We start from the raw sequence: 18,073 nt of genomic DNA, 5'->3' as shown, positions 1-18,073 counted from the left end.
TGCTTTAACGTGCACCCAATGCACGGTACGCACGGGCGTTGTTGAATTTCGTCCCCACAAAATGGGGCCTCCGCAGCCGGAATTTGATGCCGCGACTCCGTGCTTAGCAGCGCAATGCCAAAGCCATTAAGCAACCACGACGGGTCGGTAATTAACCGGGCAGTAATCAATATTCTGCACCAGCAAGCGTACTAAAAGAAAGAAAAGTTACATTCTCGAGGCATTTATTCGGAAAACATGACTCTATTTCGAGTTACAAGCGACTGCAACATTCTGGAAATTCAAAGAAAGCGCTAATTACTAAAGTACATAGGTTATGTATAGGAAGCGCGCCAGGTGAGGTGTTTGATGCTTAATTATAATGCCTAATTAAGGGCTGCTAAAGAAGGAAATACGACCCGTGACTGCTAAGCCTCGAGAAGTGTCTTTCGAAGCGTGAAACGGAGGTGCAACCGGCGAAAATTACCACCTCCGGCAGAAGTGTCTCAGGACATCGGCTTTTCTCTGAATAAATTACACCGTTCCCTTCTCGGGAAGCTGTTCTCATGGGGTTCAGAGTGCAAGCTTCGTGGAAGCTTGTTTGTCATCCGGGTAACTCATTAACAAATGCGCATTGTGCAGTTTTTTTTTTTTCAGAAGGCGTTTCAGCGTCACTCTTAACTTAACCCGATGACCCAGCAATGGTGGGGAGCACATTGATGCTTTTGTGACTGCTGCGAATGCACGATTCGAGTTTACTATGCGCGATAGCTGCAAATGTTCCTATATTTTTGTTTAGGTGGTGCTTTTAGTACATCAACTACCTAACATTTTTAAGCGAAGCTGTCTAGGCGAACCCTCTCGGTTATTTCTGACCGTGGAAGCTGCTCCTGCTGCTGCCTCCCCGAGTGCGTTACACATACGACAGCACTCATATAACAGTTCGCTTTATCCCTACATAAATATGGGTACTACCCCTACAGATGTACGGGTGGGCGGCTCTGTTCTTTCGAAATTACGCGGTAAAAACCGCAAATGGTACCCATAATCCTCACTGTAACAAATATGCTGCCTCAAGTGCACAATTCCTTTATTAAAGCAGAGCTTTCTATGCTTTTTTTCTTAGATTTGACACGTCTGTTTGTTCGGCTCTTGCCGAGCAAATGTGGACCGATCTCGGAGTCAGTGCAATAGTAAACTGGGCTCATGCCAGAGGTGACGGGATGAAAAGAGGGGGCCGATCACGGAGACTACATGATCCCCGGTCGCGTTGATCACGTGAATTGAGTGGTGGGGGGTTTCCGAATCTTGCTCATTTGTCGAGCGGACCCGTAATAGCTATGCTGCCAAAACGCGTCGCAGAATGTAAACGCTTTCACAACATTTATTTAAACCGCTTCACGAACACTCCGCTTCAAACAGGTTGCTAAAATGTGCGTTGGATCTGCATATTTTCTTTTTTTTTTTCATCTAGCGCCGGCTTCCGATTCTCTGTATGTCGTATTGGTTAGCAACGAAGCTCGTAATCTTTTAATTTTGTGATTTTTTTCCTCTCATAAGCACCTTTGAGATGTTCTTACATATCACCTAGTCGATTGGGTATCTCATATGTCACGTAATCTACGCATCCAATATTCTATATAATATCATCCGACCTTATAGAAAAACGCGCCAATACGAAATTGTTGAATGTGTTGGTATAACCGCAAATGGTGCTCTATGTCGTTCATATTTTCTTTTTACTTTGCCGTGTAAAGAAGGAGAGGTGTCATTGCACAGACCAGAGGTAATTGGGAAAGAAATAATAGTGCGCAATATTTATTATACAGTGAAGTAGGCCTACCTACAAGTAAACAAAGTATCTATGAGTACAAGACCTTAAAGCTAGCCTCCTTAGCTGCTCCGCTCATCATGGGACGGGGTTCCACATCGCGATATATCCATGGCTCTGCGGTCTGGTATCGATGACTGTCAATGCATGTTCGGTATTACACTGCGCGTGTGGTCTGCCCTGTCAGCAGCGATCTGTCGCCACGAGGTAGGCCTTGTGGTCTCGAATGTGCACAGAGTCAACGTCTTCACAACCAGTGGAGCCGGTGTCGCTCTTGTATTCCTTGTCCGGTGGCTTTTGTCGCTTCCTCCTCCGCTTCTGGCGGGCGTGAGTGCAGTAGATGCCGATCAGTGCCATCAGGGTGAGAACGAGACTGCATGCCAACACGATGACGCTCAGGACCAGTGTCGAGCTTCCACCATGAGTGTTCCTCTTCACGTCTGGGGGCGAGTAAAATTACACACTTCAAAATTCAATTGAAAGCATAAAAACTTGAGGCCTGTGTACAGTCTAGAGGGAACATTTCTGAAAGATCAATACGGTAAAGTCGGGGTAATGCGGGGATAACGGCTCGGAGGGAGTCGTTCAGAAGCCTTCGAGTACGCCCATACTTCAGCGTCACATCTTTAAAATGTTTTGCAGCTTTCATTAATGTGCCTTAATTTGGTGCGTTGGACTGGCCAACCAACGTGTAGTGCGAAAAATGTGGTGCGTTAGGAATGGTGGAATGCATTTCTTTAATGTCCAGGTTGCAGAGACGATAAAACTTGTTATTTCCGCAGAACAAGTTCTCCTTCCCAGAAACTGCTAGTTCTAGGACGAATAACAGGTACTGTGCTTTCTCTGCCAAAGCAAAGTAAAGCTCTAATTTTATTTTGTCATTCCGTCAAGACACTGACTTAGTCGACACATTCTAGTCTATTTACGTCGTGACCATCACCTCTGTCTTTCCTGTACGTACCATGATCGTGCATTTGCCTGTTTTTCTTTTTTTTCCGCCCTCCTCTCCCTAAGGCCTTTCTGTCCCCGATCCTAGCATACGGCGCCTATATATATGCTGGAAAGAGTTCTCTGCACTTTAATTAACAGCTTTCTCTCTCTTTTTAATGTATTTAATTATATTGCCCTGCTACTATCTTTACAGAAAGTAACGCAATTCACCACGCTGAAGCGCTATGCACTCCAAATAAAGCATTGCTCTCTGACACTCCTCAAGAAAGTCGGGATCATCTAGCGAGGCTAAAAGCAGGCGCGTCAATTCTCCGCCGAAGAAATTTAGATCACTTTCGACAGAAAAACAAGACAGCTTTGAAGGCCCAGTAACGCATCAGGGTTTCGCGTTTTTTTTTTCTAGTTGGAGGCCCCCATAAAGGTCCATCAGCAATCATCACACGGCAAATCTAACGATGCAAAAGAATGCGAGCAACCAGTTCACTCAGTGTCGTTTTACAGGCTCGAATTGGAGAGTCCATGGTGCCCTGCTTCATTGTATCATTTCACACTGCAAGAAGCATGCGGGACGAAGAGCCATAAGGTGTTAGTGTGGTCTCACCTCCTTGACCAATCTGTGTTTGGGCCGGGCCCAGGGTGCGCACGTAGGTCCGAAAGCTCGCCTCCGGAGGCATTCGAACCACGACCAAGTAGTCGGTGGCCGAGCGGAGTCGGTTGACGAGTATTGGACCCAGGTCCGTGCTCCAGAAGCTCCGTTCGGATCGGTTGGCCGCCCCAGTGTCGAACACTTGCACTCGGAGTCGCTGTTGTTGCTTCAATTTCGCTGACGACGTCGTCGTGCCGTTGACGAGGGGCGTGAAACAGGTCAGCGAGAACGAGCTGTCGGTGTAGTTCCCCACGCGGCACGTCAGGCCGGGTGAGTTCCCACCTGCGCAGACGGCCGGTGGACGATGTTTTTATTTTTTACCACGACCTCCACGGCTGTTTATTGGGGCACCGATTTTGTTTCCTTTACGATATTAAGGAGCATCAGTTCGCGAAACACCTATAGGTCTCTAAATGGTACTGAGATGGAGCGAGCGAGTTGGCTTCAGTTGAAGCTGGTGGACCCACGCTTTAAGGAGCACAGAGAAAGAGGCATGTTTATTACACTGAGCAGAATCTACAAATTACGTCAAGGGCCAGGTCCTTGTCAAGGTTAACAACAATCCTACGACATAAAGTCAGTGCAGGGCATATCAGTTGTTGGTTCGGTCGGCATAAGGTTACACAGGCCCGATAGAAAAAAAAATTACACCATCTTCCCGTAGGGGAACCCTGAGTAGTATGCGAAGCAGTCATGGGGTCGACTCAAGGTAGTTTTATCAGCTGTATAAACTTGGACATGCAGCAGCACCAGCAACGCGGAGAACTGTTGTCGACGCCGTCGGCGTTTTGCCCGCGTTCGCACCGAACGCGCGCGGCTTTGGTGACTTTCCGGTGCCTCTGGGGCACCTACCGTCGCGCCTCTAACCTAAGCTGCTTCGCATTATCGCGCGCGGAGCCGCAGGTGTTGCCTTTCGTTGCGCAATCCGGAGAGGAGAGGAGCGTTGGAGAGGAGAGGAGGAATGCCGAGAGGAGAGGAGATGAGAGAAGGAGAGGAGATGAGGGGGAGGAGGATGCGCATGAATGCCGAGAGGAGAGGAGATGAGACAAGGAGAGAAGAGGAGGGGGAGGAGGATGCGCATGCGCAGTAGGGGTGTGGACGCCGCACGGCGGATGGATGGATAGATGGATGGATGGAGGGAGGGAGAGAGTGACATAGCCCCGACCATAAGATGCTTCGCATCTAAATAAGAACGATAACACCATTCACTAATATATGCCCCCCCTAGCCCAGCATAATTCCGTGTTAATGCATAGAAGTGAGTTTGCTCTGTGGAAATACTCCCAAATAAATAAAAACACGAACAAAAGAAAACACGTGGAGCCTGCGCGTTGCTTGCTTAATATTTTACTTGCATTTCATCCTTTCATTATGAAAGATGAATTAACTAGCATCGCAAGCATATGCGATGCTAGTTAATTACGACGACAGAAGAGAAGTGAAATTCTACGCTGCAATGATGAGCGTCAACGGAGCCAGCTGTGGAAGACGACGACGACGACAAACGCGGGAGACGTGGCAAGAGTGCGTTCGCGCGGTTACACCGAGGGGCCCCAACGAGCCAGCTGTCAAAGAAGACAACGACGCTCGAGCCATTGCTGATGATGATAGTTTCTGCGCACATCAGACGGATGGATTTTGGTTTCGCCTAGCCGTATATACTGCTTCGCTGTAAAAACGAGTGAATATAAAACATCATTGTGGCCCGGGCACGTGGTATCGAGCGACTACTTACGTACGTACCCTTGTATACGAACTTGAATCGACAGCGCCTCCTCTGAGTTCCCACGCCGTTCTCTGCCCAGCACGCGAGCGTCGCATCCAAGAGCGAAGCGTTGGCGATGATTTCCAGGCGGTTCGATGTCGTGACGAGCGGAACGCGCCCTGGCTTGCGGCGGGCAGGTTGGCTTCTCCCCGTGGCTTTCGTGGCGTCCGTTGCGTTCTCCGCGAGCCACCAGAAATAGCGCAGGCCTTCGCTAGGATCAGCTCGCACGCTGCAGGTGACGTTGACGGCGGCGTCTTCCTCAACGTGCAGGATGCGATCTTCCTCGGAATCGCACCTCGGAGGGTCTGGACGAAAAGTTGGAACGCCGGGTGGTCAGAGTAGATCGGTATAGCCTGCCTATATTTCGCATTGGCAACGCGCAGTTTAGATACGATACGCTCTATCAATCGCAGCAAATCAAACAATCGAATACTTTTTTGTACAATTATTATTTATACCTGGTAATTGAAACTGCTAACTAAACAAGTTTGTAGTTTACAGCGAGAAGGGACACAGACGAAAACTGCAAGAAGACAGGACGAGCGCTAACTCTCCATGAAATCTTTATTGAAAAGATGGACATATATGAGTGATTGCAAAAATACTCTATTCTGCTTCTAGTCTTCGTCTGCGTCCCTTCGCGCCAGAAACTAGAAATTGTTACCGTACCAACTCGCCCAACTTTCCATTCTTTCGCTAACTAAACTTTCTTTCATCAAGATTTTAACATTAGGTGAATCTCAAAAAGAAGAAACGGCATGAATTATATCAAGGTCTACCACTAACTAGGTTTACTTATAGTCCTTCTGATAGAAGAGGAAAATTCTCAATTCAAAGCTTTACAAACGAGACCTGTATAAGCTTCGTAAATGCCATAGCCGTTCAAGAAAAATTTGTCCTGGGCTGGGACTTGAACCCGGAACCAAGGTCTTGCCGGTGCGATCACCCCACCATCTGGGCTAAGCAGGAGACTAGCTCATACCTGTGCGAGGCCGAATTAACAGACAACTTGAAGCGCGTGAGCATTGCGTAGGAAAATCAGTTCTGCGGAAATTAGCAAGGCGGAGGTAGAAAATTTGAACAGGATGCGCGTATGAATCAATCGGTGTTTAGTCATGTTGAGAAGAGCAGCTGCACTTTTAGCAATAGTTTGGTAATGCAGAAATGTCCGTGAAAGGCGATACTCATTTGTGTATTGCGTAGAATTGAGCGTAATACATCTTGCGAATTCGCGTATGACGCACAAGGTGCACTTTTACGGCGTTATTCAATGAAACAGTAGACTTAACATAAGGAATAGGTTAACATATAGGCTTACAAGAGAAATAATTTATGCATTTGGCACAATCAACGAAGCAAACGCGGCTGCAAGCAAAACTAGTGTCATACTGCAGCAATGGGTGTTGTCAACATCACTCGGCGAATCAACGCAGTAGTGTGATTCGGCTGACTCCTTAATGGTGAGATTTTTCGTTTTGTCGGTAAACATCACACGCTCAGAACGAAGGACGTTATAAGAACTGTTTCTCAGACAGAACTGCTATTCTCATATTTAACTAATTTTCAGGAGTTTTCCTAACAGCAAATGAAATCGATTTGCTCAGTTTCTTCCTAACGTGAATGGTCGTGCTCCATGGGGGAGGATTGAAACGCGCTAGAATGTAGTTAACTACTGTACAAACAGTTACTACTGCAAAAAAAGTCGTAATGACTTGCTTTCATCTAGAGTGTAATCAACGTGCCGCCTTCATCTTTACCGCGCTTTGTCTAGGTTACTCGGCACTATCCACAACGACATCCACAAATTTACTACCTGAAAGATCGATCGATTGAACTTACTACCTGATCGATCAATTGATTGATTGATTGACTGATTGATTGATTCATGGCATTGGACGTGCCAAAGTATAACACCGGGTCCGTGAAATATGTCCTAGCGGAATGCTCTAGATTAGGCTTGTGAATCTGGGGTTCTCTAACCAGACGCTAAATCTAAGCGCACGAGCATTTTCGCACTTCTTCCCCATCGAAAAAGGCGGCCCCCGCGGACGGCACTCGAACCCCCGACCTTGTGCTAAGCAGCAGAACACCACAGTCACTATAGGGCACCACAGTGTGGGTAACTTCACTGCTTACATCTGACGCGGATGAGAAGCGGCGTGCTCTCGACGGTGTCGCCTCGGACGCTGGTGATTCGGCACGCGTAGCTTCCGGTGTGGCCGGGTGTCACGCGGCGGATCACCAAGTAGCGAGAAGTCACCACCGTGCCCTCGTCCAGGTCAGCGCCCAGCTCTTGCCCGTCACGACTCCACGTGACGTCGGTGACTCTCGATGCGACGAGGACGGAGCACTCCATGTACACGTCGACTCCTTCCGTAATGTGGCTGGCGTTGAGACCAGCGCCTAGCTTGATGCTCACTTCTGGATTGTCTGCGCAAACGAAAACAAAACAAAAAACAAAACAGAAACGGTTTGTCGAGACGAAGAGGCCCTATCGGTGTCGCGAGACACAGTTTGGCTTGGTTCACGCGAACGTCATCAAGCCTCGTCCCGCCACCGTCACGATGCCGTTTTGCGTTACGGATGAGCATTTCCTTGCTGGTTTGGTTGTTTTCTTTTTGTTTTTGCTGCCATTGACTGCTCATGCCGTCTTTGTTAGGGCGTAAAGTATACGCCAACTTCGTGCTTCAATTTTTTTTAGAATTAGCAATTTTCGGGAATTTGCTATAAAAGTAATCCGCACCATAAATGAAAGCGATTATGTGTACACTGCTTACAATTTAATTTTCTCTCTCAAATGCGACCAGTATTTTTTTTCAGATCGGTCCATAGGTTGTCTCATAAAAGAGTCTGCGCGTTTTACATGTATTTGAATAGGGGAGTAGGAGCTGGCCACGAGATAAAACTTCCTCTTGAAAGCGTTTTGTTGTACACACATGGATCTACAACCTTACAGACATGTCCCGAATGACAAATGCGTGCTGCCACCCGCAAAGTGCTGTAATATCTTTTTTTTTCCACTTACTTGACACATTAACGGTGATATGGCGACTGAGCACTCCTCGGAGTTCCCTCAAATTGTCGTTGGTCGCCCGACATTCGAGAAGCTTTCCCGCGTGCTTCCGAGTCGACAGGAGAAGCACGCTTGCCGTCACGTTTCCATCAGTGTGAGTGCGACTGAGACGCTCGTCCAACGGCAGTCCGTCCAGGAACCACGTGATGTTTGCTGGCGGACGACTTCCGGTTGCCTCGCACTCGAAGCGGCGTGGAGCGTAGAAACCGCCAGCCGAATCCGGATGCGCATTTCCGGTCCGAGAAGTTCCTTGGAAGACGTGCGAGATACCGGTCCTGTGCTCGTGAAAGGATGTCGAAGCCCAAGCCGAAGACGTAGTCCCAGTTGCTGAGGGGTCGATTACAGGCAATTCAGTAGCATCAACGTTCTCATGAGGCCCGCTCCAGATGGAAACTTCAGTTGGCGGCACTAGAAGAAGTAGTTCGGGAAGAAGTATATGTATTTTCACTTTCGTGGGCGTTTACGCGTACAAAGGACATGGTTACCCTAACCAAACAGATTCACATTGTGCGGGGAGTCCAATAACACAATGGTACTTAGGTTCATGGATCCATGGTGTTAGGGGTCAGGAGGGCGTCCTTGGCGAAGAAACGTATTTATTTTATTGCGTTCATTATGAACACAAAGTTATATGATGGAACACTGGGGTAAAGAGACGGAACTGGCGGCTGCAGTCGCCATTAATATTTAGGAGAAGAAACAAGCTGAAATAATAGATGCAACAATATGCACCACATAGGGAGCAAAATTTCTGCCCAGCTGAAAGCACGTGAATTGCGCTTTAGGAGAACTGAGATTATGGGTGAGAAATTATTCAAGTTAAATGAATTATTAAATGAAGTAACAGATGAACGAATGAGTGAATAAAGGAAGAAACTAATAAACGAATCTTATTACGTCAATGAAGGTTTATTTGGCGCACAATACAAAGGTGCAATGGGAGAAAAAAGCTCGAAAGAAGGTGACTGGCCCCAGAACCTTCCAGTTCTCGTCAGCAAATGCCGCTGCAAACATTACAAACATCCTTAGTATACTTAGTATACTTACCCCCAGAAGTATACCACAATAAACTTCATAAGGAAGAAGTGACACGCTAACTAATATACTGGTTACATTTTAGCTCAAAACAGAAAAGAGCAAGACAAAGCCAAATATCAGGGACGAAACAATACGGCTTTAGGAAAATTTTAATGCACACCATTAAACCTAAAACGCGCATACCCGCACAGTCTTAAAGACAACTATTTAACAAGTTTTACTAAATTTCATCTCTTACATGTGGCGACTGACTAACCACTGCTGTCACCTACTATAAAGCTTTGTGCAACGAAAGCACATAGAAACCAGAATCGAAGCGCCTGCAACGCGTCATTTGTACGCGATGCCCCAATGCAAAACTGTGAACGAATCTAAAAGGAAGTCAGAATGTCTAAGTGTTGTTGCACGGAAGGTGAGTGCCACAGCTTCACGAAGTATGACGTCCGCGTTAGCTATGGTCTGCAACGTGACCTAACATGTCGTAAGCAGATAATTTTGAAAATAAAACGTCATCCGCGCAACGGAAAATGGTCAGACGATTCAGACGCGTCGCCTGTGAAAGGTTGTACGTACTTACGGAACATGTCGATTAGCACCGAGCTTTCTGCAGGCAGAGTGACGTCACTGGTCGCCACGCAGCTAATGTTTGCGAACAAATCTTCACGGAATAGAGGGCCGAGGTCGAGTTGGTTCGCCCATCCTCCACTAGGCGTCGCAACAGTAGCGAGCGTAGAGCCCAGCGGTTGACCGTTTCGCCTCCAGGCGAGCGTGAGCTTGTGGTCGGCTGCAAAAAATAAAAAAAGGGGAAAAATAGTGTCCAAAGTTTACGCATAAAGCTAGCACGATTGTTGTGGTGAAGCTGTTGGAGAGAGGGAGGGGGTGTTAGATGGAGCCGTGTGTGAAGCAAGCAATCCTTATATTGTCGTCTTTCACATGCTGAGCAACCAATCGTCCTTGCTGCTACTCTGAGTTTACAGAGTCCCAGTTTTTTTTCTTGGCACCCAGGCTACAGAATAACTTGCTCAGAAAGGTGATAAGAGCCATACTGCACTTGTTGGAGACCACCAGACTATGCAAACGCCTGTGACAGCGTAGCGAATGCTAACGTGAATGGGCAGTTTCGTGCGTTTGCAATGTTTCTCTTCGACTTTTGGCCCCTATTCATCCTCTCCAAACCGTCTTCTTCGTTCTGGGGTTTTACGTGCCAAAACCAGTTCTGATTATGAGGCACGCCGTAGTGGATTGCTCCGGATTAAATTAGACCACCTGGGGTTCTTTACCGTGCACTACAACGCAAGCACACGGGCGTTTTTGCAATTCGCCTCCATCGAAATGCGGCCATCGAAATGCGGATTCAATCCCACGACCTCGTGCTCAGTAGCGCAACGCCTTAGTTAACTGAGACACCGCGGTGGGTTCCAAACCGTAGAGCAACCAAGTGGGTGTGTTTCTCATTGACTGCGCTGCCTTCTTTTTTTTTCTTGCTGTCTTGCCCGCAAATATATTTAGTGCTACTTTACATACCTGCTGATGGCATACAGCCGTTCGTGCTCGAGAAAATGCCGCCTGCCTTTCTTTTTTACTCTTCTTGAAGTATAGACCAGGAATACCAACACCACCTACACAAGGCCTTAGACAAGGCGTACGCACTCCGATCCTTGACGTCATATGCTACCTGGCCTGACGGCCATAGAATCTAATGGGGATGCTCCCGCGTAAGAAATAGTAATTTTGACGTCACCGCTTTTGTCACGCCAGCCTTGACAGTGGATATTTCGGGCCAGGTAGCATGACGTCATAGATACCAGTGCGTAGGCCTTGTGCTACCTAGGTGGTGTTGGGTGTACTAAGGTGAGAGATTCACATTCCGAAATAAAACATGAAAAGCTACATATTGATTTGCACGTGTCACGAAGGATATTAAGGAACGATGCTGCGCACATCTCGAGGGTCATCATCTCGTACGCGTTTTCAAGTGAACTTGAAGTTAACGGTTCTCGGGCTTACAATTGAGTCTGTGTCACGATGCTAACTGGAAGACAAACTTAAGAGGGAAAAAACAAAAACAAAAGAAACGCAGCGATGATAACCACGGTTTGCTACCATACACTTGGAGAGGTGGACAGGAGAAAAATGGCCAAGAAAAAGGACAGGTAAGAAAAAACAAAAAAGAGGCGGTCATTGTGAATAAGCTCGCGAAGGAATGTTCGCTAACACTGACAAGCGTTGGCAAAGTCCAGTCGTCTTTAGAAAGTGCGATAGGGCTTCTGCGGCCTAGTACGTGCAAGCGTGCTTAGGCCAAGGTCCCAGGATCTCTCTCTTTTTTTTTTTTGGTAGCGGTATGTCATACAAGCAGCTGAGTATATCTTTCAGAGCCCATCCTTGAGCGTCCAAGGACGGGCAGTGGCCCAAAAGTTGCTCTATCGTCTCGATACACCCGCAGAACTGGCACGCCACATTGTTTTAAATTCCTGTTAGGAATGAATAGGCATTCGCAAATGCCACGCTCTAGCACATGCGACTCGTAATGAAGTTGTTTTGTAAGGAGAGAGTCCGAATCTCTGGGAAGTCGCAAGTAAGGTTGTCGAGAAAATACAAGCGGGAGGTTAGCGAAACGCAGGTAAAATGAAATGTAGAAGTGTTAATGTGGTGAGCAAGTGATCGCGGAACCAAATAGACTTATAGGCATGGAAAAACAGCAAACGCTTACTTATTTAAAGTTCTTCAGGGGGTAAGGGAAGAGGGTAAGGAAAACTGGGCATTCATACCGGCCGGCACAGCGCAAGTCAGCCGTGCGGTGTCGCCTTCAGCGTAAGGCCCTGCTGTCGCACGAAGTTGGTTGCCTTGGGAGTCCTTAATAACCGGCGGCTGCTGAGGAACTGTGCGAGAAAAAAAATTAATCGTAAGTTGTATTACCTGGAAATGGGAATGAGTCTGGTCAAACGGAAGAATATATGCCCTGAAGGCCAAGAGCAACAACATTTGTGACGGGGAAAACGCGGGGATGGCGGGAGACGGAAATTCAAGACGATGAGCAAAACGAGAACACGGTGAAAGCAGCTTTCACCTTGTTCTCGTTTTACTCAACATTTGGGTCGGTGCTTTATAAAAAGTTTATAGTTTCAGGTAGTGTACAGATGCAACAACCTCAGTGCAAAATTTCACGTTTGTTCACAAGAGTAGGTGTATCGCGAATAGCTCGCAAGGAAACAGACGTTCTTGACATCAAAATTAAAAAAAAGAAACGTCGCAGTCATTAACGTTCACCGGCATTGACGCAGAAACCAGAACGCTGAGAACCTGCGCTAGGTTTAAGACATTGGTGGTCACGTTCTGAGATCTGTGTCATTTCCGCTAACATGCAAGTGCTCATGTCGTCTGGTATCGTTTTATTTAAAGCATGTTAAAAATTAGACAAGTGCCATTGCTGCCTGAGGGGGTTTGAACAGGCTGCTAATAGTTAGAAAAGTTAAACAAAACCAGTCATGCTGCTATGATAAGACATCCAAGTGCATGTGTGCACGATTTATTTATAAGCAAATTAACGAAAGTAACATTTCGTTGAATTTCGAATTTAGGTGGAAGCTTTAGCTAGGGGCCAACTCAGAGAGAGGGAGAGAGAGAAACTCCGATGCCTCCGTTTCAAGTCCACGCAAAACGCAGAGATGCTTTTATAAGGCAACCCATGACGGATCATAATTAAATTTGCTGCATTTGAAAGGAAACATCAGCTACTACTGTCAGTACACAGCAGAATTTTGATTTAGTGCATGAAAGTATTTTGAAACAAAAATATTTAATATTGGTATGTTACAAAAATATTGAAGCACGAAGTATTACAAACTTGTAGCCTTGCATCGAAAGAAAATATCGCAGTTCTGTAAGCTGCATTCGTTAAAAAGTCTTAAGTGGACGAAGTTGACATATAAATTTACAGTTTACATGAAAATGTAGCAATACTTACCAGGGTTTCACAAAAGTTCTGATCACAAATTAGTGGTGTATCTCAGAGCGGTATATAATATATCAATGTTGTCCGCCTTAGATGTATATTAGGCGCAGTTTAGAAAATTGTGATATCTGTTTTTTATTACTGAGCTACAAAGTTGTAAACTTGATACATGAATCTTTTTTTTTAATTTTGAAATTTCCAGCAATTTTTGTAAAAAATTGAAGGCCTACATAAAAAATCTGCTTCATACAGTCACTAAATTGCCATACATGCATCATTGCCAAAGCTTTGCCAAAGCTTTGGATGCCAACGGTAAAATTGATGCTGTGTTTTTGGACTTCAGTAAAGCCTTCGATAGGGTAATTCACAAAAAGCTAATTCTAAAATTAAGGAACATTAACCTTCCGGACATCATAATTACCTGGATTACAGACTATCTGGATAATCGCCAACAGTATGTTTCAGTTGACGATCACAACTCGGGATATCTGCCAGTCACTTCAGGCGTTCCCCAGGGCAGTGTCCTGGGTCCATTGCTCTTTCTTTTATATATTAATGACATTGTTACCGTCGTCAAACCTGGAACACAAATAAGGCTGTTTGCAGATGACTGCGTTGTATTTCGTACAATTAAGTCCATAGATGATCAGAAGGAACTTAACTCTAGCTTGAATAATATATTTTTGTGGTGCGAAGAATGGGGCATGGCAGCAAACGTAGATAAAACTGTCTCTCTTCGCATAACCCATAAAAAGAATCCCCTGGAGTACGCGTATAAAATGGGATCTGTTCCACTAAAGCAAGTTGAGAGCTACAAATACCTTGGCGTAACGTTCACTAATAATTTTTCCTGGAACCTTCACATTGACAACACATGTTCTTCTGCCTTTCGAAAACTAACTTATCTGCGACAGAAACTAAGAAACGCCCCCTCAAACGTTAAGCTACTGACTTATCTAACTTATATCCGGCCAAAACTTGAATATGCTTGCGTTGCATGGGATCCCTATACTAAAGTCAATGTTAACAAACTTGAGAGAATACAGAGAAAATCTGTTCGTTTTATTTACTCCAAGTTCAAAAGTTCGGATTCGCCCTCAGAGTTGATGTTGGCTAACGACATTCCTTCGCTTGAACAAAGAAGACAGAAAGACAGGCTAGATTTTTTACATAATCTAATTAATCACAAATTGGCTCTGGACCCTTCACTATATGTGAGTCTTCTCTCCACAAGGTATACACGACACCATCGACCGGATACACTGACACCTATCTATGCTAGGACAGACAGCTACAAGTTCTCCTTCTTCCCCCGGACTATTTCTGAATGGAATTCGCTGCCCGCCCCTTACAACATGTGAATGCGTTGTATGTAAGTTCTTTTTTATTGTTTTATGTTTGTTTTGTTTTGGTTTTTGCATAGAATGTGTTCTCCTTGCTGTTGAATGAGCAAGGCAAGTCGTTGACTGTGAAACTCCCTTGCCTTTGGTGCGCAATACCCTAGCCTTTTTTTTTTCTTTTTACATCGTTCTGTTAATTGCACCATAGATTGATTAAGGTATTGCGTTTTTTTCTTTTCACGAAGTGTTTCTGTGAGCAATATATAATTGTAAAGTCTATATATATGTATATCTTTGTGTATATATATATATATATATATGTATATATGCGTTCGTATGAATGCATACGAACGTATCTTGTATATGTCTTGTATTCAATGTCTGCCCGTCCTGCAAGGACCACAATGTGGTCTGCAGTATGTACTAAATAAAAAATAAATAAAATGCAACGAATCTTATCAAATTCGTGACAGTGTTTGCCTAGAAGGGCGAAGCACTGACTGCGATAGCAATGTTTAGTAATATCTGCGTAAAATTTGCTTCACAATTCCGGTCCTTATAGTTCAAACGCAGCGAGAGTGTCATTTCTAGAAGAATAACGCGTCCAGGTATTATGTAGGTTCCCTGCCCCCCAAAAATAACGATAATAAAACAGCCGTGAAGGAGCGCCCCCCCAATCGGAAATGCGTCGTGGGCTGCGAGCTTCGAAGCAAGGAGTCTTCTGCACGTGCATGTATTCTTGTGCCAGTTATAGAAACGGCACGTGCCGGCGCTTATGCAAATGTCTCACCGGCAAATTGCCCCGTATGGAAGTTTGACGACCGGTTGGTCAAGTCAACTGCCTTCAAGAGACACTTCGCGTTATCGACTTCGCAACGTCGCTGAATATTTCGGGCGCATTACACGCGATCTAACAACCGCGCACAACTTTTATCGGGCAGTGCAGTTCATGACTGGTCAGCCGCATCTTGATTAAGCTGTGGTATACAGCCTGACGGCTAAAGTAAAATGGCTGTTAGACGACATATAAGTGCTTCTAAAACCACCAGTACCGGTGATGAACCTAACCATAAAGACTTTTTTAAACTCTAGGTCGCACAAAATTTAACCGTTTACGCTAGAGCTGTATCCTTCTAATAGATTGCATGACAAAGAAATCTTCATGTTTTGCGCCAGGTATAATAAAAGAGTTATCGTTGCCGCTTACGTCTGTTAGGGTTGCTAGGCAACCGCAAACATTTGAATACCTCGAGTGTTGCAATAGAGCCGTGAATGAGGCCCTTCTGCTTTTTTTAAAAGATATATGTTACGCAACTGCCAGATTTGTGGCTTTGTTTGGTGAGCAAAAAGTGACGAAACAGTGGCAAGCAACGCATATCATCATCATCATCATCATCATCATCATCATCATCATCATCATCATCATCATCATCATCATCATCATCATCTCTTCTTCTTCTTCTTCTTCTTCTTCTTCTTCTTCTTCTTCTTCTTTCTTCTTCTTCTTCTCTTCTTCTTCTTCTTCTTCTTCTTCTTCTTCTCTTCTTCATCTTCTTCATCTTCTTCATCTTCTTCATCATCATCATCATCATCATCATCATTAACGTGATCATCACGGTGCGTGACCAACACTCGTCGTTGGTACAGAGGAATAAACTGCTTTTACAAGTGCAACAGACATATATGTGCATAACATTTAGATGCTATCACACCATTTCATTTTCCTTCCCCCTGGTCCCCTCCTTCGTTGTATGCGATTCATTGGTGGCAATTTTGGCTGTCTTGTGGTCCGTGGACACTTCATATCATCTTCGGATATAACAAGGTGTGATAGTTTCTCGCTGTTAATTTTTCTTCGAATGAGTTCTTGACGGTACGAGACACGTAAACAGGCTGAAGGCCTTCGGGGTTTAGATTTTTACAGGCTCCCTGTTAGGATTGGTTCGAAGTGTTCACGTGGCAACAGCGATTTGTGAAATAACGTACCCAAGCGGCTTTACCGTACGCGAAATCTGAAGCTTCTCAAGGTTCTTTTCTTTTTTTTCTCGCATGCACGGTCGACATAGTATTCCCCAACTTTAGGTCCCCTCTTTCTAAAACTTCTTATTGAGGAATTTTAACGTTGCGTACGCAAGGCTTCAAACTCCACTTTGTTTCTTTTGTACTCCCTTTGGGTTCTTTTACATGTACGTTCAACACAGTATTCCCTAAGCTCGCGCTCCTTATTTTTAATAGCCGGTAATACTAAGCTGTAAAATGGCATACCCAGAAACGGAAACTACACTACACAGTTTGAAGAAAAGGGGACCCAAAGTATTGGGAGCGTCGTTATCGGCCACGCGTAGGAAGGAATGCAGATGGGATAAAAATCCCTAGCGTCGTTTAGGTTCCTGGTTTAAACTGAACAGCTTGGATACTCTTAATTTCAAGCTCCCCATTTAGGTTGTTTTAGAAATAGGCTACTAAAGGTTTGAACACGCTGGTGCCTGTGCGTACGAAATAGTACCTTGGTGCCTGTGCGTACGAAATAGTAAATAGTACCGAAACCGAAAAAAGAGGCACTCTCGCGTGCTCGCATCCGTGAGTATAAGCTCAGTAGCAAACACATGAGGCCTCATAAAAATGCATGCGAAGTAATCCTGCTCGCCACCCACAGGGTGGAACACGTGCCTTTCAGTATACGACAACATAGCGAACCCAAGGCTAACAATAGGCCAACGGTTCCGATATGCCTTCGATGAAAGTAGCGGCCAGGAAGTTTTGTTTGCCTTTACTCCTGGAACAAACAAAGGTCGCCCTCGCTGACGCGCCGTAACCGTGCGACCAGGCGCCAAGTCGGGAAACCACGCCTCGCATAAGAATGAACGGTCCTCTTTGCATACAAATTGCCTGGAAGAAGTCCGAGCCAAGATCAGTCCACCCATGCCCACGGATGTATAACAGTACAAAACAGAATAAGCCCGGCAATCCATTCATATGTCCAGTATTGGCAGCTAAGACGTATTTCCTGCTCCGGGGCAACGTCAATGCAGGTTGGCACTGCGGTTAGTAGTTTAAGTGCTTGCTCGGAAGAAGAAGAAATAAATTTGCACTCATTGCGATAGTGGGCTTTAGCTTTGCGCTTTGACTTCTTGGAAGGTGTTCGGACTATACGTGGGCACGAATAACACGGTTCTGACGCACGCGGGTGTGGCATAATTTTTGGCAACTTTAAAAGCCTTAGCATGCCGTGTAGGGCCTGTAATGGCATCGCGCAGGCGCCACTACGCTGTGCGTGAAGAGCGGCGCCAGTAAAACTACATCACTTTCAGGTTTGAGCACTGCTACTGTTTTGCACTTTTAATATTTCACAGCCCGATAAGATTTAAGTTAAAGGACATGCGCTTTGAAAGTTGTGTTTCGGGACATTGGTTTGTGGGCTGCCATTATCAAAATTGTGAGGAATAATTTAGTCAGAAACGTAAGACCTAGTATGCGCAAATTTAGTGTTGAATATTG

The 18,073-nt window shown here is 45.5% G+C and overlaps 1 protein-coding gene across 1 annotated transcript in view; it reads right to left on the bottom strand.

Annotated features, from left to right (window-relative positions):
- Positions 1-1,581: 1,581 nt before the first annotated feature.
- The window catches only part of LOC119431338 (hemicentin-2), a 98,410-nt gene continuing 81,918 nt past the window's right edge, over positions 1,582-18,073 (bottom strand). Inside the window, exons 3-9 of the mRNA XM_037698824.2 lie at positions 12,052-12,162; positions 9,861-10,067; positions 8,198-8,653; positions 7,309-7,602; positions 5,151-5,477; positions 3,363-3,689; positions 1,582-2,250 (exon numbers count right to left, since the gene is read on the bottom strand). Coding sequence (XP_037554752.2) covers positions 1,994-2,250; positions 3,363-3,689; positions 5,151-5,477; positions 7,309-7,602; positions 8,198-8,653; positions 9,861-10,067; positions 12,052-12,162 — 1,979 coding nt within the window. The 3' untranslated portion in view covers positions 1,582-1,993. The remainder of the gene's footprint in view (positions 2,251-3,362; positions 3,690-5,150; positions 5,478-7,308; positions 7,603-8,197; positions 8,654-9,860; positions 10,068-12,051; positions 12,163-18,073) is intronic.

Source organism: Dermacentor silvarum, chromosome 10 (genome assembly GCF_013339745.2).
Source record: "Dermacentor silvarum isolate Dsil-2018 chromosome 10, BIME_Dsil_1.4, whole genome shotgun sequence".
NCBI lineage: Eukaryota > Metazoa > Arthropoda > Arachnida > Ixodida > Ixodidae > Dermacentor > Dermacentor silvarum.
Note: the sequence above shows the minus strand (reverse complement) of the source record. Positions and strands in the feature narration are given on the sequence as shown.